The 24,401-nt window shown below is 36.2% G+C and overlaps 1 protein-coding gene across 5 annotated transcripts in view; it reads right to left on the reverse strand.

Moving 5' to 3' along the window:
- SGCG (sarcoglycan gamma) overlaps positions 1–24,401 on the reverse strand; it is a 167,827-nt gene that overhangs the window by 108,310 nt on the left and 35,116 nt on the right. For 2 of the 5 annotated variants that reach the window (XM_009290246.2, XM_019474861.1), the window contains exon 2: positions 16,898–16,985. In XM_009290246.2, coding sequence (XP_009288521.1) covers positions 16,898–16,921 — 24 coding nt within the window. In that variant the 5' untranslated portion in view covers positions 16,922–16,985. Of the gene's footprint in view, positions 1–1,095; positions 1,202–14,326; positions 14,427–16,897; positions 16,986–24,401 lie in introns of those variants that run through there. The other 3 variants (XM_009290250.2, XM_009290249.2, XM_009290245.2) reach the window with 2 other exon arrangements.

A 24,401-nucleotide genomic window follows, 5' to 3' on the forward strand; every position in this document is an offset into this window, starting at 1 on the left:
TGCTGGGCAGCTTTCCAGCCACTCTTCCCCAAGCCTGTAGCGCTGCATGGGGTTGTTGTGGCCGAAGTGCAGGACCCGGCACTTAGCCTTGTTGAACCTCATACAATTGGTCTGGGCCCATCGATCCAGCCTGTCCAGGTCCCTCTGCACAGACTTCCTACCCTCGAGCAGATCAACGCTCCTGCCCAAAATATATTAATATATCATTAATGTACACAAATAAATACAAGTCAATAGAAAAAAACCACAGAGGAACTGAATGCATACTGTGGACTGCATGAACACACCTCAAAATGCTCCTGTAAAGTATCAGGTTAGCTACTTGCAGCATCAATCACCAAAAATATTATCCCCAGTGTTTGATAATTTTTAACATCAGTGATAACTGATTGTTAGAAGGTATCTAACCCTGCACATCATCTGCTGAAGAAGCTATTCAGGCCTACCTTCACTGGCCATTTTGCTAAAATGCATGGAGGGAAAAGAAAAAAAAAAATCACTGTCAAGACAGCGATTCAGGTATGGCAAGGTACATATAAAGTCGTTTAGGAAGTACCGCAAAGCAAAGTTTCTGTCTCTGTGGTCCCCTGATCAACCAATATTAATTTAACACCTACCAAAGCTGACTCGTGTTATCCCGGAGTGATCCAACACAGGAATTCTTAGATGTTACAAACAGCCACAAGACATGAAGGACTGGTCCTCACTACCTCTGATCATGAAGCAGTTAAGACATGGTATTTGAACAGACAGCACATCTTTTATGATCATAGCAATAATATTCTGAAACAAATTTGAAATTTGTGTTGGCAGGTAAGTATTTCATCTAGGAAGAGTGCTGGGAAACAGCAAACTAGGAAGCCCAGTTTATGCTTACCACTTATATCAGCAGCAAAGATGAAACTGAAATTAGTGACAGCGTACAAAGAGAACAAAAAGAGAATAGAGGGCCTGGGTATTTTTGCTGTTGCTTTCAGTTGTGCCTAAAAATCCTTTAAAAACAGCAAAGAAACAGTGAAAGCTTAATTAACGATTTGTACTATAAACAGAAGTAATGAGGCTTAGTTGTATACAAATTTGTACACAAATTTGTACCTTTTGTTCTTCAAGTATCCACATCAATGCAGTAACCTTGTTACTTTTGCTCTCTCCAAGTCCTTTATAAAAATTTCCTGGGCAAAAGATAATACATCCCAGTACTAGCTAGCTTGAATTGTGTGTTCTGACCCAGCAGATACTATTCACGTGCCAACAGAATGTACCAGGACAGAGGTTTCTTTTAATAAGGGCATTACCTCACAAGAAACTTTCACAAAACTTGAAAAAACATCATTACCCTGAAAAGCTCGATACCTTCATTTTATCATACTCAAATTCAGCTGCAAAGTCAAAAAAGATTGGGGGGGTAGCAACACTGAGGTGAACAAACAGTAAGTAGAATTCCATCAGCTTAATTTGTAAAAAAAAAAAAAAAAAAAAAAAAAAAAAGAAAATTAAAACAGAATTAAATACTCACTGACAGAAATAGACAGAAACAATTAACAGGGTAATATTTTACATAGCTTTTACAAACAGGTCTTATTTTAAAACACATACTTTTCCTACAAGAACAGAACATGTGATAAATAATAAAACAAAATCAAATATTCAGAAAATATTAGGAAACTTGAGGACTGATGTAATTAAAATAAATTTTGAGAAATATTTTTTCAATTTTGCTCCAGCTGCTTTGTATTACTATATCCTATTCCATCAGCAGATCCCATCTGATAACAACAAATTGACCTACACAAATAATCAAGAACACTTTTTATGTTTATTATCTTATCTATGAAGTTAAAACCATAAAAGGGACTATACCGGAGCAGACCGAAGTCCATTTAGCTCAATAGCCTATCTCTGATGGTGACTAAAAGATGATACTGATGAAAGAATGGAAGCCTTCTTACAGATCTCCATCATACTGTTCTCTCTGACACTGATTTAGATTTAGTTTAGATTGGATGTAAGGAAAAATTTCTTTACTGAACCTTGTATGAAAGCAGTGCTATTCCTTTGGTTGTACTTATTACCTTCCTCTTAACTTACCCAGGTCACAGATGGAGGAGGAACAAAAACAGCACACAGGATTCAAAAGGCAGGTAGATGATGGAGTTGTACAATACTCTCTTTTGATCTCTACCATTTCCCCATGAATTCCAAATGCTTCATTTTCTGACAACTAGTGGGCACTGAACTGGTGTTTTCAATGAATCATTCATCATAACCCCAGGATCTCACTATGAAGTTGTAATAGTTCAGATACCATCACTTCGCATTTGAAGGTCTTTTTCCCTCTATGTGTAAAACTTAACATCTACCTAGACTGCATTTTATCTGCCATTTGCCATATCTTGAAATGCCCTTCAGCGAAGTAAAAACAGATGGAGAGTGGCAACCTGCATAGGCAACTGGTAGGTGGTAGTCATTGGAGACTTCCTTTAGCAGGAGACAGAGGCACCCATCTGCTGACCTGACTTTGATGTCTTGGGAGTTCTTCTGCTTGCTGAGTGATCAGATACAGGATATTGCAGAGACTTCTGAGGCTTATCCAGCCCTTGCTGCTCATCACATGGAATGATACTTCTAAGGGTGAGCACATGAAGAGTGACTATGGAGCTCTGACAGAGGGATAAAGCGTTTAAGGGCCAGCTGGTTTTCTCAATCCTTCCAGTGAAAGAGAAAGGTTCATATAGGAGCGGACATATCTGGCATGTTAACACCTTACTAATTAGCTGGTGTCAGAGGCAGAGCTTTGGCTTTTATGACCACAGAAGCCTCTTGAAGGAGTAAGAACTATTGAGAAGAGATAGGATCCATCTGACCAAGTTGGGCAAGAGCATCTTTGCTAACTTAGTGAGGAAAGCTTTAAACTAGGTACATCAGGAGAGGGTTGCTATAGCCTTAAAAGAAGTGAATGCATGGGGGGCAGCAAAGAAGCATCCAGGGGACAGCATGATGGAGAAGGCTCTTTCCCTTTCCTTATAAAAGTGGCATGACTGGGGTCCATCTCCAGTGTCTATACATGCATGAATACAGCATGGGAAACAAGAGCAATTCATGCAGAGCTGCAGAGCAACGATGCCACTGAAATTACAGGAATACATTGGATAGCCCGCATGACCGGAGTGCCGCAATGGATGGATACAAGCACTCAGGAAAGAAAGGCTGGGAAGGCAAGGAGGAAGAGGGTTGCACTGTGTGCAAAGGGCTGAGTCAAATGCATACAGTTTTGCTTTGAAACAGAAAAGGAGACATTCAGGATGTTATGAGAAAGATCAAAGGACAAGTGATGTTCTACTAAGAGTCTGCTACAGACTCCCTGATAAAGTACAGCAGGAGGATGGACTAGATGATTTCCAGAGGCCTCTTCCAATCTAAATTAATTCAGGATTCTGCAATCTTTAGAGCTGGCCTTTTATCACCATTAGTAGTTCACCTATTCTTGAGTTCTTTCAGAGGTCTTTGGTGAATATCTTCTGATTTTGAATATTACTATGTATTTTATCTACGTCCCCTATAGATAAGCTTTTTCTATAGTCCTTTTATTCTGAAATAAATCCTTTGATGAGTACCCCATAAAGTGGGGTTCTAGCACAGAAAGTGCTCCAGCTTCTTCCACAATTAACAGAAACACAAATAATTTATTTTGCATACTTCTTATAACTTTCACTTCTCTGACCACTCTTTTTAGAGTCTGATCGTCCATTTACCATACAAACTACCTGGCATGTGTTGGTTGTTGTCATGTTTGAAGAAAGATTTATCGTCACTTATGATGTTCATTGTTCCTTAAACATTTTTGTCCAGCTGTATTGTTTTTAGATTTAACCTGCCAGAGTTCATGATCTTTTCTATTTTGTTCATTTGCACACAACTTCAGATTTGGGAAATATGACTTCTTGCTTCTAATTATTTCCCTTAATCTGCTGATTTGCCATGCTGAGTTATTTTTCCTCTCTCAAACTTTTTTTGATGGAGAGCATATGTCCAACCTGTCCGTCCAATATAATGCTCTTAAATATTTTCTGGGATGCTTTCAGCTTACTTTTTGGCAAGCACCTTCATCCTTATGCAGTTATTTTTGAAGCTGAGCACAAGCTGGGTGTGGATTTTTTACTTGAAATATACACACATTTTACATATTTAACATGCATAATGAAATATCTTATTCTGTGTTGGAAAGACGGTGAACCTAAGTTAAAGCATAGATTAAGTTTTGCCAATATAAACTATTGATAATTTTGTATTGCAGTAACATCTTTAAATGAAGAATAGGTAATCTGTATTATCTGTAATTTCACAAAAATTATTTTGTCTATGAAGTTCAGAGTTTACTTATTTGTGCAAAAGACACACAGAATTTGCTATGTGTTTCTGACCGCAATTTAAAGCGTTTCAAAGGAGCTAACTTGTTTCTAATATGCACCATTGCACCAAATATTTCTGACAGTAGTTAAAAACCCCTGTCTTCTCTAGATAAACATAGTGAAGTCATACTGATTTGAATTGAAATAATATTCCTTCATAAAAAGAGAAATTAAAACAATGTCACAATTTTAAGAAATAGGAAATCTGGATCAACAGTTCAAAGAATAACCTTAATACACTTCTTTTGCTCTACAAGGTATACAGTTTTTTATTTATTTCAAGAGTATTTACTTAGCATACTGCTTATTTGGAAAGAACATCTAAGAACTCCCCTTAAATCATCACATTCAAACTTTTATTATATCAGGTCAGCAGTAATACTCCTAACCTGGGTGATTAAATAGAATTCTGGCTACTTTAGAGTGGTTTGTATGTCTCTGGGTATCATGGACATTAAGAGAAGTTGTTTATTTGAGTAGTTGACAAAATGTATACAACCCATGCTGTTTGTATTGCTATTTAAATTGCTGCTCTCAATTACTTTTTTTTTTTTTTAACTGTATTGCTTGGATGCTTTCAGTTATTTTCAATTCCTCCTTTTTCATCAATGTACAGTTATTTTCAATTCCTCCTTTATCATCAATGTACAGTATCTCAAGAAAAAAAACACCACAAAGTTTTACTTTAACACATAGTAAAGTTAAACTTTGCAGACAGGATCTGGGTAGTTTGTGCTTTGAGTGGCAGTGAAGATTAGGTTTCTGTGCACAAAATTTCATTTGTTAAGGACCATTAAATGAAAATAAGAATTGTTTTTGTGACCTTCAATTTTCCTATACTGGAGACAACACCAGGAATCTCAAAACACTGGTAGGCATAAACTTTTTAAAAACTTTTTTGTCATTTATCATGCTTTTTCTGGTTATTTATATACTTAGGGGAAGTGTGACAGATGTGCCAGAATTGCAAAGTTAACTCAGGGGGAGGAATGGGGAAATAATCTTCATTGGGGTTATTGAACATAGTGAAAGGCTTGAAGTTCTTTATAAATGTGAAGGAAATGAAAGCAATCCCTCTGATGGAGACAAATCATGAAAGAATCTCTGCTATCATAAACTTGTGTGGATGTCTACCAGACAAAGAATAATTTTAGATACTTTTAAAAAATATTTTTTAAAAAAGCAATTGCATCTTTTTCTAGTTAAAATTTGAAAAAAAAAAAAGATATATTTTTATGTTCTAGGTGTGTGATAGCAGATCCTTTCTATCATACAACAATGATTACCAGCAAGGCCAAAATGTATCTTGTAGAAATATTGTTCCTAATGCAAGTCCTGCTTGGACAGAGCTTTTAGCAAAAGTCTTTAATATTATCCTCAACGTTGTTCTCAGGAAAAGTATTTCATGTCCTTAGTGCTGGGAAGAGGTACTCTCTGTGAGAGCAAAAAGAAACAGCTCTATTTAAGTACATAAAGACATATGCATTGGCATAACCTTTTCTCTTTTTCCTGTTCTTGCTGCTGCTTTTGTGAAAGTGCTACTTCCAGGTAGCATGCTGTTATCTCTTTAGAGGCATACTTCCAGTTCATACAGTAGACCAGCACAATTACAAACCAGATAACTTAACTCCTTTCTGTGATGCTTTCCTATGTTGGTTAAGGACCTTGAAAAGCTGTTTATTTAGCCTTGCTAAATGATTTCATATAGTAAATGGAGTTATACTGCTATTCTGTGAAGCTTTTTTTGAATAGTGAAGTGAAAATACACCAAAGAAACAAGGAATGGAACTAGATGCAGAGGCTAGAGGTGAAAATTAATCTTCATGTCTTCCCTCCCTAATTCAAGTGATTGATCACAGATATGTTTTAAAAAATATGAAAGAATAATTTGACCTTGCATCTAAAAAGTCACAATTGTACCTTTTTTGAAAAATCACATGAAACTAAACTAAAAATTCAAAATTCACTTTCCTTTTCAGTAGCAAGGGAAGCAAAATGCTTTCCTATGTATACTGTGTCTCATTATATATTTTAAATCTCTTCCCTTTTCTGATGAATTTTAAATGTCAATGAACACAAAGTGATGTGCTTCTGTTGCATTGCAGTCCTGGTCATAACAGCTTTATTACTCATTTTTACTTACACAGGGGAAAACCAGATTAATTTAAATATGTATTAGACACATAAGGAAATCGTCAAAAGACACGTACTACAGCAGCCTTTTTTGGTGATGTTGACTTCAACTGTTTAGGCAGCAACCAACTCTACGTTTCTTCAGCAACCGTGACAAAGCAACAATGCAATGCAAGAAACACAGAAGATGAAGAACATGGCAAAATGTACAAATACTGGTTTTGATCAGTATGCCACTTCTTGGATTAAAACCAGTAGGAAAGACATAGCTGATCTTCCAATTAGCTGTGAAAACAAACAAAGCATAAACAGAGCCCAGAAGTACATGTTAAGTATGTACGCATTCCAAAATAAACTAGAGCAAAATCTCTCATTTGACATAACATATATACTCCTTGTTTCTCAAAGTAGAATTTTTCATAAAAAGTATTTAATCCAAAATGGAAATAAGCAGTTATTATTAAAATTCTTAACTTCCAATTAAAGTTGATTTACTGATGTAAATCAAGTACTGTAATCTGAAAATTAAGACTTATTTTTGGCATATTTCTTCATTTTAAAATTCCTAATTTGGGTGACTGGAAAACAATTCCTATTTGGATCAAATAACAAGCACATTACTTTCTCCAGGAAGTATGTCTGTATTTTCTAAAGTTATTCTTTGGGCATACACAGGAAAAGACATTCACTGAGCACAGGTATGACTTGCCTTTTTTAACTCAAATTAGACAGTTTGCTCATCAAATATAGACAATAGTGCCTGACATGTCAATCAGTTTTTGTAGTCTGAGATCTTACCAGAGAATCAACCCAGAACATTAAAAAAAAAAAAAAAAAAGAAATATTGTAACAGGAAAGTCTAATAACAATATCAGTATGCTATCTGCTACCTATGCATCCACTGCAGTATTATTTTCAGTTTTGACCATAAATAATGAGCAACAGACTAGTTCCAGAGCTTCAAAATTTTAACCATAGTTTGTGAAAACAGAATTAAAGTGGTTAAGACCAACTCCCTAAACTGTTCCTTGTAGGTCCAAAGAAAACTGCAGCTCATGCTGAAGTACTGGTTCTGATACACAGTTAAGAAAAATTCTTTGTGGCTTTTGTGCATGCTCAGATTGCTTACTACCTGCACTGTAGGCTGGATTAGACCCCTATTTCAAGAGAACAATTTACTTCACTGTGTGGGGATCACTAATCCTGAAACCCGCTCTACAGTCTAGCAAAGCTTTTACTTGGAAAAGCAAGTTCCACAACAGCATAAATAAGAGGTCCCACATATGTTTAAAAACATCCTCATCTGCTATGTTTGGCAGATAAGCTCCATTGTGAGTCAGAGGCAAAGCACTTACATTTTGATTAAAGCCCTCTGATAATTGTCCCTTCAATAAATGAACATTTCACTAATCCCAGAACAGGGGTGGTGACTTCTCATGCAAGCATTTCTCCAGGAAGAGAAAGAGCTGCAAATTAGGCTTTCCTAAACTCAAATTCTGGAAAAGTGTGCAAGTTTCTAATGGCAAAATAAAGATAAATTATGCTAGATCTTAGTTTCTGCAGGTTCACCTAGTCCAGGTTTGCAGGTGGTTTGGACTGTTCTCTACCATCTGGGCAACTAAACTCTGCCTAGGATAGATTTTGATTCCTTAATTGGCAGTTGAAGAACAACCTTACACACATTTCTGGAAGGTAATCATGCGTCAGAAAGGCTTTAGTTCAATATACGGACAACTGAGAGATTTTTTTAGCCTCTAGTGTACAAAAGTAAAGAGTGTACTCGTGGCTTCAAAATCTATTACTTCAATCTAAAAGAAAAAGCTGGATAAAATTTAGCTGAAATTTAAAATCATCTACCCCAATGTTAAAAGCTATTTCAGGATGGGAAAATTGTCTTGCAAATGTTCTCATTTCTTTTCAGCTGTGAATTAACAAAGTATGAAATCAGACATGTAAAAAAGAAAAAGTCTCCACAGTATAATTTAAGTACAGTAAATTAAATACTGTGAGTAGACACTTGGGGATAAGAGAAAAAGGTTAAGTAGTGGGTACACTCAGGAAACGAACGTGACAGACATAAGTGAAGGTTGTAAAATATGGGGAGAAAGTGCCCAGGGAATGCTGAAGAAAGTCACAAAGACAAGGGAAAGGTAGCAAAAGATGGAATCTGAATCTTCTGATAAAGCAAAGGAAGAGAGAATAATTTTGCTTTCTGCTGCCTTTGTTTTCATTATCTTACAATCTAGCCATTTATATGCTTTACTTACTAAACAATCCTAAATCAAAGCTTATTTCTAGATAATTTTTTGAATGCTAGTTTCAAATATTTTCCTGAGTTGAAGTCATATGTTACTAGGTACCTGAGGATTTCTGATACAGGAAGACAGTCATTTTAATGTTCTTAATTTAAATAGCATTTCAGAGGTTTTCAATATGACTAAGGCGATACAGCTTTGTCTTCCATAAACATGACTAAAATCAGTTAAAACAAATCACCAAGAGTGAATCACAACACTATCAGTTCAATAGACATTTAACTAAAAGCAAAATTAATGAAATATATGAATCTAAATGTAAAAAAGTAAGTTCTTTCACAGATCACGTAAGTTGTTACTAACAGAATTTCAATGAAATATAAAATTCAAAAAGAATGTGGGGTACTCAGATAAACACAAACAGTGGTTTTATCAAATATATCTTATAAACAGTTTCTTCTCTGTTATGACAATACATTAATACTCTTATACAACTTCATGAATTTAAGAACTGCATTTCTGTTTGAAAGCATTATCTTCACACATGCATTGAACATAATTATTAAATGACTCATGAAATCATGCAGAATGAAATATACTATTTCATAATGCAGTTCTGTGTTTAAGCAAGATAACAGTTTTCAGAAGCCTTCTTCAGTATTTTCATTAAATGGAAAATACCTACCATAACACAACAAAACTAAAAGTAGAATGTTACAGGGAAGAAAAGTTTTGTGGCTAAAAGTAATGTCTTTTATTATACCAAACAGTAGGACTGAAAAAGTAGACAAGTTTTTTGGCATATAGGCCCTTCATCAGGTCTACCTGAGCATTTGAGACTAGAAAAATAGCCTGAAAAGTGGCATGGGCAGCATAGGACTACCATCTCCTATCCTGGTCTTGCTGCCCATCCCACAGAAAGTTTGGTTCCATAAAACTCTATGTTTGGCTACATAAAACTCTATACTATATCCATCCATACTACGTAACACTTGGCTCTGGGTGCCCTCTGGGTAAACTTTCACCTCTTTAGCCCTCAAAAATGACTGTCTTTTTGTAGAACCAGCATATATGCCAGAAGCCTTGGGGTGTAATATGAAGGTACAAAGCTTATCAGGATACTATTACAGGAATGTGGAGCGAACCAAACCTGACACAGCCTCGTCTGCCTCATCCATGCTGACTTTTGGAGTGTTCACCATGCTCGCTCTCTCTTGTTTGGCACTCAGGCCAAACCCCAATTAACCTCTTCCTCCTCCACATACTGAAATCTATCTTATAAGTTTCTTATCCCTACTATGAAAACTTTCACTCAGACAAACAGTAACTACAACCTTTTCTGCCAGTCTCCCAAATATCCTCCCCTGTGACTTTTCAGCTCACAGGGAATGCTGATCTTAAAATAATCCTGTTACTTTTTTGGCTTTAAAATCTGAATCTGTCCATTTTCTTCCTTGTATTTCCATGTAAAATTCAAGTCCAATATTACAGTTAATTCTTACTGATTTATAGGAACTTTATGCAGGCCCAACAGGAATTTGAGAATACGGCTAGCTACCAATCTCCAATGACATATCTTATTTGGTAAGCTGCAATGCCCTCCTCATACTGAAAGTAGACATGAAATCTGAAACATTGCAGATTGGATCAGCTAGTAAGACAACCAGGGGAGTAACCAAGACCAGTAGGTAAATAATAATAATAAAGGGAATATTCAGGAAAATCTTTCTGAACAAATTCTGAGAATCCCAGAAAAAAATTAGGCTGCAATGGACCTCTGCAGATCATCTATCCCAGTTCAACGCTGGACTGGAACAGACCTTTGGATGCAGCTTGCCTTCTGCAGCCTTGCTAACGCAGTTAGGGTCTGCAGTTAGGGTCCATTGCCATAGCTGCGCTCTGCTGACTCAGCTTCATTCCAGAACATTTATTTTTTAAGAACCACTTCCATTTTATTCTGCTTTCAGCAGTCCAGAGTCACCATAGCATGGTTTTTATTTACTTATTAGTGCCCTTCCCTTCAATCTCCTTTTTCTCAAAACTGAGGAAACTATGTGCAGTGGAACTTTGCAGACATGTCTCCTTCCATCAGCAGCCATCACTGACAGAGGCTGCACGCTTCTCATAGCCAGGTCTAACAGCTTTGAAATTCAAAGTAGGACCTCCGTGAAACTTTAACTTGAAACAGAGGCTGATGTACACTACACAGCCAGCCTTTTCTGAAAGTCAATAGTATCCAGAACTGATAAGCCAATGATGCAAAAAGTCTGTATAAAATTTAGTATCTGCCACTCGCACTACTGGAAAAAGCTAAGGCGAAGAAAAGGTACCAAGACTTCTTTTGTTCCTCAGAGCACCGACGACACAGCAAATAAACAAGGAGGAACTGAAAAGCATTACTACAAGATGATTCCACCTCTACATCCCATTCTTGAAAATACATACATACGTGATTCTTACAGAAAACCTTCAGGATATACATATGCACACACACAAATAAACAAACATATTATATGTCTTAGTGAAAACATTGTGTTTTATGGCTAACACCAGCAATATCCAACACTTAGCACATACCATATTCCATTTTGAAAAATATTGATGTACTTCAGTTTATATTAGTCTTCACAATCTTATACAGAAGTAGTACTTCATCCACCACAGAAACACAACCAACCATGGCATGAAATGCAGCAGCTGTATAACAGCTTTTGGCAGATATACAGAAAAGTTTAATGAGAAGACTGGCCCAGGTAGCCAAAGCTACAGATGAATTAAATAGTGAGAATATTGTTACGCAAGCTGAAAATTTGACAAGGATATTGAATTAACCTGTTATCCAAACGGCTATGATGCTTTTAGCCTGGTTTAATAAATAAAAAACCAACCACACTCTATGTCACTGTCTAAATCGTCTGTCTCCCATTTGTTTCCCTCTCTCCTGCAATAGCTTTTGAGCTTCTTGGCCAATTTCAACCAAATTCAACAGACAAGTAGAGGTCTCAGAAATACTACATTCCTATAAACTTTCTGAAAATGAGACAGGAGAGAGAATAAGAAACCCCATTTATGTCTCCACTGAGAGACTGCAATGGGCAAGAAGACCTTATTAGATATCAGGAAACCTGTATGAGAGAAAGACCCTGTAAATCTCTCTGTTATGGAAAATCTTCAGTCACTGCTCATTAAACATCTAAGACAATCAACTTTGAGAAATAAGTCCACCAGAAATCCAGCTTACTTAATTCCAAGTCATGAAAATAATTAAAAACTATAAGAGGTCAGGACCTGGGATTCGTTATCTCATGTAAAAGGCATTACTTTTCACAGGAAGGAATAAATCTCACAAGGCTATTCAAGCAAGAGGATCTTGCCCAGACAACTTTTCTGTGCCTTTTGACAGAGCCTTGGGTTTGTATGATACAATATATCCATTGCTTCCTTTCAACTGTTCCTCCAAACTCTTTTCCCTTACCTTAAAATATACATTTTTGCATGAGTATTCTCAACATTAAGTATTGTCACACATATTTGTATAATTACAAACCTATTACAGTAAGGATGAATATTGTATCTTCATATTGTTACTAAAGCCTTATGATTATGAATAAAAACTAAAATATAACCTGCTTTTAACCACTGAGTTTTCAACCAGGAAAAGTTGCATGTTATTAGCAAAAGTGTAAAGGTTTAGAAAAGAGATTTTAAATGGTTCCCTCTAATGCTGGGCTTAATTTAGATCCTTTTAGTTTTAATTTAACTCCACGCAGTGGTTCTTACCCTTTGATGGTATTCTAGGACCATTTGTTCTTCATTATGTAATGGAAAGGAGGTCTGCATCTAATATGTGAATATCACATTTATTTAGAAGATAAACGGACATTCATCTCAGCCAAAGTGGCATCAGTTGTGACTATGCATAACAACCAAAACTTCCAAAATCTTAACTGACTGCAAACTTTCAGAACTCTTCGGCACGAAGTTACTGTAGTTCACTCATGTGGATTACTCATTTGGATGTGGCTATGCGGGCCAGAATTCATCTCACCAAACACAGATAACATCAGCCATACTTACCTAGGCCCCCTCCACAGACAATGGAGAGAGGCAGACACTTCTAGGACATGATTTATCTCCTCCTCAAGTAGGAAGAGATTTAAGATAGATATGGTGAAACCACCCATATCTCTATAAAAGGAGCCTAGCTGACTGGTGGTGATGCAGTCAAATCACATTCCTACACTTTGGCAATATCCTGTTTTAGGAACTTATGTGCTTATTCTGATGCATGATTAAATATGCAGTGTGAGCACCTGTTGGTGGAGAGACACCAAGCATCATCCAATAAATCATTTGATAATGAGTCAGTAACCCACTGATACCTAGTTAGTCATTTTCTTTCAGTCAGTGAAATTATCAAAGAGAAAATGTATTTGAATTCAAGGAGACTACAAACTTGTAAAAGGAGTTCTGAATACACAAAGTTGGACGCTCCATATTAATTCAAGTACATTTCAAAGAAGTTAGAATTGATTTTGATAACAGTTCCTGAGATAGAAGGTTATTATCACACCATCAAGCCAAAAAGAAGTGTTCAGCCGAAGCATGGATCCATTCTTGACTAAATTTAACTTTCAGTATGATAGATAAACAGAAAAATTTAGAGCTACAAACATCAGAGATTTACTACTGCAAATCATATATTTATATAAGTACAGTAATATCTCTGTATAATCATATGATAGTGTAAAAGATTTAAAAAGTACTAAAAGTTAGCTTCTTAATATTACACAAGTGCAAGTTTAAACTTTGCAACTTAATACTGCATTTAATTGTAAAAACAAGCATATTTAAACTATCAGAATCTAAAATACTAATTGTATATAAAAATGAACACTTAAATTTAGGTCCTAAAATAAATCACCTAAGCAGCATTTCAAAGAATAGAATTGATTTTGATAACAGTTCCTGAGATAGAAGGTTATTATCACACCATCAAGCCAAAAAGAAGTGTTCAGCCGAAGCATGGATCCATTCTTGACTAAATTTAACTTTCAGTATGATAGATAAACAGAAAAATTTAGAGCTACAAACATCAGAGATTTACTACTGCAAATCATATATTTATATAAGTACAGTAATATCTCTGTATAATCATATGATAGTGTAAAAGATTTAAAAAGTACTAAAAGTTAGCTTCTTAATATTACACAAGTGCAAGTTTAAACTTTGCAACTTAATACTGCATTTAATTGTAAAAACAAGCATATTTAAACTATCAGAATCTAAAATACTAATTGTATATAAAAATGAACACTTAAATTTAGGTCCTAAAATAAATCACCTAAGCAGCAACATGATCCTCAAATCAGGACAGAATGAGCCTGAAATGTTGCACAGAAAATCAGATGGGGGGCAAGCTCAATACATCAATCTAATAAGTAAAGAACAAACAACAAACAACTCAATTATTAATATGCTAATACTTTAATACAGTTATAAAAAGACATTTAAAAAATTGTTACTTACTTTAGAGATCTGAAACAATGCAGACTTCTGAATAAACTACAATCAGTTTCTTCCCAAGAGAGAATTGTCTAACTTTTCCACTACTTTCAAATCTGGAGTGGAAGATATTTTAGGCCTGGCCAAATATCACTGGAAGAAAATTCGTTCACATGTTTGGCTGTGTTTTGCATTCCATCCTGTTGCTTTGGCATACAGACGCAGCTAATTATAATCTGTGACATAAGCGGCCAATTCTACTGCTAAAATGGTTGTGTACTGACTCCAGAAATGAACTGCCCCACTGTAAGACATACCAATCCATAATGCATACGAAAATGGCCCAACCTGTCATGCCAACTGCTTTATTAAAATCTGAGAATATGCAGCACTTCATAGAATCTGCATGTAAAAACTATTAACATAGTTAGCTGCTAACAGCACACAATGCAAGACCAGAAACAAAAAAGACTTCTGCTTTCTTTTCTGAATCCATATGTAACATCCAACTGAATTTTAATAGTTGTTTTTCTGAAAACTTTTAATTGTAATGCTAACATTATTCTAACTATAATCTATACTGGCTATACATAATAGCACATATGACATATTTTATACAATAACCACACTAACAATTACCAACCTTTCCAAAAAAGTTAAGCCACTCATGGTATTTAAGGAAGATGCATATAAATACCAAGAGCTATAAAAAAAAAAAGTTGCATATATTACATATTTTAAGATGATATTATAGAAATTATGAGACATCTTTTTTCAAATGCAGAAACAAGAATTCCAGCCCAACACTGCTTACATTAGACTGACTATACAAACAATGACCAACAGACTTTCTGTTCAACCTATGATATTTTAGAATCTGTGCTGGTAGCTGTCTGCAATTTAAAAAGCATTAAAACATACATTTGTAAGATTTACAGAATAAAAGTTTTGTGCTATGTGAAGCATTGCAATCATCATCATCCATGTGTTTGGACAATTTCATTTCTCAAAGCACAATGTTTCCTTTTTTCAAGCCATGCACTCACACTGTTATCATGCTTTAGAAGATGAAGCTCCTATCAGACATTTAACAGCTGCAGATCATAAATTTAGTAGTGACACAAATGCAACTGATCGGAGGCTTACAAGATACTTCTTTCCCTTTATGAATTCTGTGACCATTAATCCTTTATCAGACTCTGTTTACATGAACAAATGGAGAAGTTCTTTTCTACACAAAGGAATTAATTCACTGGTATCTGACAAAAATGATAAATATTTTTCATAATAAAATATTTATTGATATCTTTAAAACAACTTTTATATTTAATCTCATGGATTTATGAAAGATAAACTGAGACGAAAGCATTTGTATATTGTGTTAACAGCAAAGCTTTTCTTTAATTGAAATTCCCTGTAAGTATTAGAGGAATAAACCTATAAATGCCAGATAGTTTTGAGGGGTTCATTATTTAGTCATTATTTAGGTGATAGGGTATTCATGTCCAGGGATTTCCTGCAAAATTTTTTGTCTATTCTTGGAGAAAAGCAGAGATAAAACTGGATAGAAGACCCCCTAAACCCAACATTTTAACTTCATTTTAATATGTTTCCTTTTGGCATATTTGTAATTATTTGATTTCTCAATTTATAAAAAAAGATTGACTAACATAGTGCCCAGCTACAGAAAGAGATTATATTATATTATATTACATTACATTATAGCATTGGGCTATGATTAATGGGATGAAATTTAACAAGTCCAAATGCTGGATCCTGCACCTAGGCTGGAGTAATGCCAGGCACAAGTACAAACTGGGAGAGGAGTGGCTGGAGAGCAGCCCTGCAGAAAGGGATCTGGGGGTGCTGGTCGGCAGCAGGCTCAACAGGAGTCAGCAGTGTGCCCTGGCAGCCAAGAGGGGAAACCGCATCCTGGGGTGCATTAAATACAGCATAACCAACCGGTCAAAAGAGGTGACGATCCCGTGTATTCAGCGTTGGTGCGGCCTCACCTTGAGTACTGTGTGCAGTTCTGGGCCCCACAATTTAATTGTCTAGTTTGGGGAAAAGGAGGCTGAGGGGCAACTCATTGCTCTCTACAGCTTCCTGAGGAGGGGACGTGGAGAGGGAGGTGCTGATCTCTTCTCCCTGGTATCCAGTGACAGGACGCATGGGAATGATTCAAAGCTGTGCCAGGGAGCCCTAGACTGGACATTAGGAAGCATTTCTTTACCGAGAGGGTGGTCAAACACTGGGACAGGCTTCCTAGAGAGGTGGTCGATGCCCCAAGCCTGACAGTGTTTAAGAGGCATTTGGACATTGCCCTTAATAACATGCTTTAACTTTTGGTCAGCCCTGAACCGGTCAGGCAGTTGGACTAGATGGTCGTTGTAGGTCCCTTGCAACTGAAATATTCTATTCTATTCTACTCTCTTCTATATCACCCAGTAGCCCTCTTTATGGACAGAACTTTTGTATTATTTTCCACGTTTGATTATGCTTCTTGTCTAGATTCATGATGTCTTTTGTCTACTCTTCTACCTATCTAATATCTGCAAAGTAAAATTTCTAAAAATGACAAGAACAAATAAATACCTCAGTATCTTCTGAAGTTCTCATGAAGTAGGACTGAAGCAAGAGCAACTGTCAGTGAGTTCTTGATCATCTGAAGGCAGCTGTCTTCCTATTTAAATGCAAAGAATGAAAAGAGAAAGGAAAAATTTTCATGAGTATGGGGAAAGAACAAAATATATTCCTGAATTGCCCTCCTGACTACTTTAACTGAAAACATCTTACAAGTGATGGACCAAAATCCACTGAGATTAAAATTGTGGAACGCAAATGAAACACTGGACACCCAACGCCTGTTTGGACTGCAAATGTTCACGACAGCACAGTTTACAGTAAATAAGAAATAAATATTAGTCCAAAATCTATGTGAAAAATAATAAGATTTCTGTTGCAATGTTAAAATTCAATCTAGCATTAGAATGCATTAGTGTAATGAACAATGACTTCAATTATGGGGTTTCATGCATCTGTGGAAAAACTAAGTCTTTTTCTCAGTCAAGTAATTATCTTCACAGTTCAAGAATGCTGATGTCCTGTTTCTCACCAAAACCTGCCAACCTCTTTTTCATCTGGATTTTGAAAGTCAATGACTGACGACTTAGTCCTGGAAAAGTAACTAAGCAAACATATTTATCTTCCACATTGAGTATGAGTCCACTCATACCAGCACTTGACTAACTAGAAGTACTTGCAAACTTATGCCATGAAAAAACAATGGAAAAAGATAAGTAAATTGTGGTTTGACTATTCTGCCATTAAAAGTTGTCAATTTTTTTTTAGAGCAAAAAAATTAGAATTTTGACAAAAATTCTGTGTATACCTACAAGATTTCAAGAACATCTGCTTACCCCTCAAAGTACAAGACAACACAATGGTGGAGAAGACAATGACTATCGCATACCAGTTTAACTAATTCATCTAAAACAGACACAGAGGCCATTTGGTCCTATCTGTATCAACTTCTCTAACTTATTCAGATAATTTTCAAGTCTGTGACATGTTTAAAGAGTGTGATAAGGATTTGTTAAGCAAAGGGCATTTAGGGCAAAAGAAGGATATTCTATCCTTTATGGAAAACAGAGTTTATCTTAGAAATAAAGTACTACACAAAAATTTTACAGTTAATAATAATAAGAAATTTTAGCTTTATTTTATTCTCCATGTTAGATTTTCTCTGATTATTTCTCAAAAGGCAGCATGTATCCATAGAGGCTTATAAACTGCAGTCAGGAAATAGATTCTTAGATCATCTGTGCAGTCAAAAGAGTATCTGGCTAGTACTGGAATCATGCTCTTACTTCATTTGCAGTATCTTTCTCTTTGTGGCCTAAAATTAGTCAGTGTCAGTCACACTCCCTCCTCAGAAAAAAAACCAAGACACCCCGAGCCCTTTGTATCCCCAAAATTGCATTGCAAGAGATCGTTAATAATGAAGTTAACTAAGAATAGAAGTCCTCTACTGCTGAAAACTGTAATTATGTAGCAAACAGTAAATATAGCTAAAATTAGGATGTGTAACTCCAGACGAAACAGAAGTTTCACCATATGAAAAATTAAAAGATACCTTGATAAAGGTTCAGAAAGTTCAAGTAGCACAGCAAAAGCAATTTACATTAAGGATAAAATGGCACATACTTTGGAAAAAAAAGTAAAATTAACATGAAAATATATACCTATTAGAATTACCAAATGCAAAAAAAAAAAATCACATGCAAATATTTATCTATTAGAATAAATGAATGCAAAACCCAAAACCAACCAAATGCTCAAGCAATTAAAGTGGGGGGTAATTTTATTAATGGTCAGAAAATATAAAAAGTAATTAGTTACTAGACATCTCTAGACTTCCAAGAACTGAGGGAAAATGCCCAAGTCTTCTCAATTCTTGTTCTTGTGTATGTTAGTCACTTGTGAGCTTGAATAATGAAGCAACAGAAGAATCACCTTTTCAAAAAAGATTTTTTCCAGTTCTCCAGACTTCCCACTACTATTAGAGGCTCTAATATGATATGAAACAAGAACTGTTGGAAACAATTTTTTCTAATGTTTCCCTCCAAAGCATTTTGACTTAGCTATGTTTGATGTGCTTTTTAGATTTGTAAGGAATTGGACAGCAGGCCATTTACTGATAGATTGAGACCTTGCTCCTTCCTAAGAATAGGGCTATGGTGAATATCTAGAAAGGGATGTCATTTTCTAAACCTGAGCAAAACAGTGAGCCAAAGGAGGACTTAATCTTCCACATATAAATAGAAAGAAACATTTGAAAGTTACTGTTGCACCTATTAAAGCTATAAAAATGTAACTTTTAAATAGTTACTTAAAAAGGTGGAAAATACTCCCATAGGAACCTTTTGGAATACAAACACAGGACCCCCAAATATACAAGGCTTTAAGGGAGATCTGCCTAGACCATTTCATTACATGATAACTATGAGGAGGTTCAAAACAGCTTTGAAACTCAGAATATTTATGTTTTATTAGAGTATGAAAAAGAATAAACTAAAACAGAAAAATCTGAAAATGACTATGCAAGACAAGATAAAAATAAAAGGACTTATTTTATAAGTATCCAACTGCCCAGCGTGTCAGTGCACAGCAGGTCCTTGTGCCTGGTTTCTAGGAATTTTTTCCATTTGTGAGCATGAACAGCTGGCTGTGGGTCTACTGCCTGATCATCCTAGCAGTATTTCAATCTCTGCTTGTCTCCCAGTTCCTTGCTGCCACACTGCTCTTCTCTATCCCTTTTTTTGCCATATTCTGTCACCTGGACTCTCCTCCCCAGCATGTTCAGTGGCTCCAGAACAGGAACCTTTTTCACCTCCTGTTCACCTGTTCTACTCACTCTCTTTTCAAATTAACGTAGGCACAAAATGAATTTATATAAAACAGATTCAAACTGTGACAGAGGGCTGGTTGGTTTTTTGGGTTTTTTTTGGGGGGGGTGTTAAATGGTATCTTCTGCTTGGATTGCATCATTACACAATTTGATTAAAAACTATTTAATTTCTGTGGGTTTAATTCTGTATTATCCTTTAAAGACATTAAGTAGTGAGGCAGCAAGTGAAAAGCTGCATGTGTACTTTGTGCTCACTGCTGTACTCTGTGCGAAGAAGAGCCTGACAGGTGAACTGGAATAGATGTAACATGGGACAAATTGATTTTCTAAGAGCAAACAAGCAAGCTCAGGTTTGTAGATCCTTTCAAAGAGTCAAGCTGAGGAGGGAAAGACTAATTTGGAGGCTGCGGCTTGCGTGCAGACTGCAAGACACAATGGGGAGACCTTGCTACAGTAGTATCTTCAAGGCAGAAGATGTTGCCTAACTTAATACTAGGGAGAAAATAACCCACCGAACGTTAAATGTCCAAGCAGATTTGGAATGATTTTGTCCTAGTGCATTGTTGGTACAATTCGAGCATTCTCCTAAGTATGAAATTCAACTACTGTTGGCTTGAAGAAGTTAATTGTTAGCTTTTTCTCAAGAAGAAAAGCAGAAATGTATACTTTGGGTTATATGAAACTCTACAATATTCTGGACAGGAGAGTGGAGTAAAGCACTTTTTAATAGGTTCATTATTCTGTGCATTGGGATTTTTATTTTAGGATATGATTCACTGCGCACCTACTCACAGCTCTGTCTGAAAGCATGCTGTGACAGGCAGAATAGTATATTTACAGTTGTATTCTGTACAGTATGTCAAATCACTTCTACAACAGATGTCAACAGCACTGACAATCAACAGAGAACCATGTTTCATGTTCTTTGGTCACAACATTTCCTTTTACATCACTTGTCCTTTACTAAAAACAAAAGCAAAAACCCCAAATCCACTAAACGTCCAGAGCAGGATAGTCTAGTCTTCTGCCTTGTGATATCTGAACACTGAAGAATTCAGGTGAAACACATGGCTGTCACCCAGTATAGGTGGCTGTATAAAACAGAAAACTGAATGACTGTCCCTCCATGATAGAATAGGTTTAACAGGTCTTGGAAGCTCTGCATCTGTGCCCATATTGGATAAAGGTTTGTAGAGATACAAACCCTAAAGAATAAAATGAGTTTACCACTCTCTTTTGCTTTCTTCCTCTTTCTTTTATCTCCTTTCATTTTTTGTTTCCTTCCCTACTCACAGATATATCAGAAGTATAGCTGATCAAGAGATATAAAAGCCCCCCATTTTCTTTTATCATTAAACGTTATTTTTCAGTAACATATATTTAATTCTGACATAATAAAGCAGGTGTATCTAATCTGCATTTGAAATAAACAGTTTTAGATGCTTTTATATGCTTTTAAATCCTGTGATTCAGTGTCTAATTCACTAGTTACAATAGTTTTTTCATTCAGCACCAGCATGCATCTTCCCAGAAAGAAAGGAAGCATGAGAGAAAAAAAAAAGAGTTAAGGCACACAAGAAAAATGTTTCCAGTTCCAAAAGATTTAGAAGAGGAGAAGTGGAAATATGAAAATTACAGTGCTCTGGCCAGGAGACCTTAACAGAAACCATGGTCCCAGAGCTCATTCCCTGACAGACTCAATGCCCAGAAAGTTTTAGTGGATTGCAATTTTATATTTGGAGCAACTGACTATTAAATTATTTCCATAGGAGGAACCTACATTAGTTTAATTATCTTAAAACTGCAGTCATCAATAACAGTGATAAAAAGATGGAACACTAGTTAAATATTTAAGAGAAAAGATATAGTGCTAATATAGTGCTTCTTTCTCTGTTAAACAACTGGAAAAAGTTATTGTGGGATGGTCATACTATAGACCAGCATGTATGCTCCAAGAGAGAGAATGAGTAAGATTGGCTGTTTAGCTAGTATAAATTAAATGAATACATTCTTAATTTGTTATGAGTCCTAAAGAGAACTTCCTTAATGTCTTTTGTTGCACAGGTTCAGCTTTCAAAATCTCAGAAGCACTTCCAAAAAACGAACTAAAATTTAAAAGCTAACAGAAGAAAACAGAAGAAAATAAATAAAATTGAAGGAGGAGTTAACCCAAAGGTATGTTTTAGCTAATATGTAACATGTGGTCATTTACTTAACTAAATCTTGCTCCAAGAGAAATGAGGATGTTAGCAATAATCTAGACAAAAAGAAGTTTTAAATATTTTCATTTTACATGTGTCCTGGTTTTGGCTGGGATAGAGTTAATTTTCTTCCTAGTAGCTAGTACAGTGCTGTGTTTTGGATTTAGCATGAGAACAAATAACACACTGATGGTTTTGGTTGTTGCTAAGCAGTGTTTATACTAAGCCAAGGATTTTTCAGCTTCCCACATTCTGCCAGCAAGGAGGTGCACAAGAAGCTGGGAGGGGGCACAGCCAGGACAGCTGACCCAAACTGGCCAAAGGGATATTCCATACCATATGACGTCATGCTCAGTATATAAGCTGGGGGGAGTTGGCCAGGGGGCAGCGATTGCTGCTCAGGGACTGACTGGGTGTCGGTTGGTGGGCAGCGAGTGGTTGCATCACCTCTTGGGTTTTCCCCCTGCCTCCTGTGTTTTGTCCCCCCCCCCCTTTTACTTTCCATTACAATTTGTTGTTGTTGTTATTATTTTATTATTTCAAGTATTAAACTGTTCTTATCTCAACCCATGAGTTTTCTTGCTTTTGCTCTTCCGATTCTCTCCCCCAGCCCACCGGGGCGGAGAGGGGAGGGTAAGCAAGCAGCTGTGTGGTGCTTAGTTGCTGACTGGGGTTAAACCACAACAACATGATTGCTTGTGCTGACATGTTCTGATGAATATTCAGTGTAAAAGACAAACAGGAATAATGAAGGCTTCAGCTGTGTAAGAAAGTTACATGAGTTTACATGATCTATGTCTAGAGAATTTGTCTTTATATTTACACATATAAAACAGAACTTTGAAGTGGATCTGCTTAAAACTTTCCCTTACAGTGAGGTCCTCAAAGTAAACCAGAAGTTTTTTTAATCTCAATTACACTATAAAATATAGCCTTTTTTTTTTTCCTTTTAAACAGAGAACCTGGAAGCAGCCAGGTAAGGCAGAATATAAATAGAAGACAGCTTATAAACAAGTCATTTCCTGCCCATTTCTCTTTGTTCAAAGAGAATCCTTGCTCAAAGAGACTCCTTGCTTTCAGACCTGATGTCGGTCCCCTCAGTAATTTTATGAGTTGCAGAAAACTCTGAAGTTTCCTCCAGAATCACGGAGTTTTCCATTTTATCACCTGTGAAATCTGACTTGCAGCTCTGTGGCCTTTGCAGCAATTTATCCTCTTGACTGTTCCTCCGGAGCTGCAGGCTCCTAGACCCTTGCTGTGTTTCTCTCTGCCTTTTTACTCTTCGGTAAACTTGTGTTTTTTGAAATCGTCTTTTCTGAAGTATTTTTCAATGTCCTTAAGCAATGAACAACCTTCTCCGCTTCCATGAGGTCTTACCTGACTCAGTCGCTCTATTAATGGAACACAGCAAGTAAGAAGAACAAAAAGCCACCAAGTTAGGCTATCTGCCATACCCACCTATGTTTACATTAGCATCGCATGCAGTAGGATGAATTAGGTAATGGACAAAAAGATAACACTTTTCTTCAAAAGCTTGCACAGTATAAGCCACATTATAACCAAATTATGTGTTCTCTGAAATCAGACGTATTTCCACTGTTACTGAATGAAATCATTTCTTGCAGACAGAGTAGGAAAAGCTTTTATCCAATACTGATTATATCCTGTGTTTTTTTTGGTAGCCAAGAAAAATTCATGTTCCCAAAGCATTTTACTTTTCCTTTAAAACTACACTATGAAACACTGAATGATTAATGATTTTCCATTTTACAAGTTGCCATTGTAAAACTGTTCTGAAGTAGATTACTCTTAATTTTGCACTCAAAATCACACTATACCCTATGACTCACTAAAAGAATGTCAGGGAAAAAAGCCTTAGCATTTTAAAATACCAACAATATGGGGGGAGGGTGAGAAAAGGCACAATAAAAAGCATTTTTAGGGCTATAAAGTAAAGCAGCCTAAACCACATATACATTAGCTATTATTTTGGAAACTAGAAGTATACAGTATGTTGTAGCATTTCCATTTTTCACTCTGCAACTGAGTCCGAGTCCCTCACTTCTAAATTGCTAAGGTCAGTTTAGATCTGTACGATACAGGTACAGAGGCAACACAGCGAAACAGTTCACAGAAAGAATTTCTCACCTTGAAGGCCTGGGCAATCTTTGGTTAAAAAAAGGCAGCTACATTTAAAAATATAATTTAATTGATGATTTCCTGAGATCACTCCATGGAGACTCTGTATTGAACCATGTTTAAGAATGCCAGACTGATGTACTTAATCCAGAGTCACTTTTCTGGATCAAGATGATTGTCCTCATAGAATCATAGAATCATTAAGGTTAGAAAAGACCTCTAAGATCATCGAGTCCAACTGTAAACCCAACACCACCATGCCCACTAAACCATGTCCCTAAGCGTCTCATCTACACGTCTTTTAAACACTTCCAGGGATGGGGACTCAACCACTTCTCTGGGCAGCCTG

The sequence above is a fragment of the Aptenodytes forsteri genome, unplaced genomic scaffold, assembly GCF_000699145.1.
Source record: "Aptenodytes forsteri isolate BGI_AS27 unplaced genomic scaffold, ASM69914v1 Scaffold155, whole genome shotgun sequence".
Taxonomy (NCBI): domain Eukaryota; kingdom Metazoa; phylum Chordata; class Aves; order Sphenisciformes; family Spheniscidae; genus Aptenodytes; species Aptenodytes forsteri.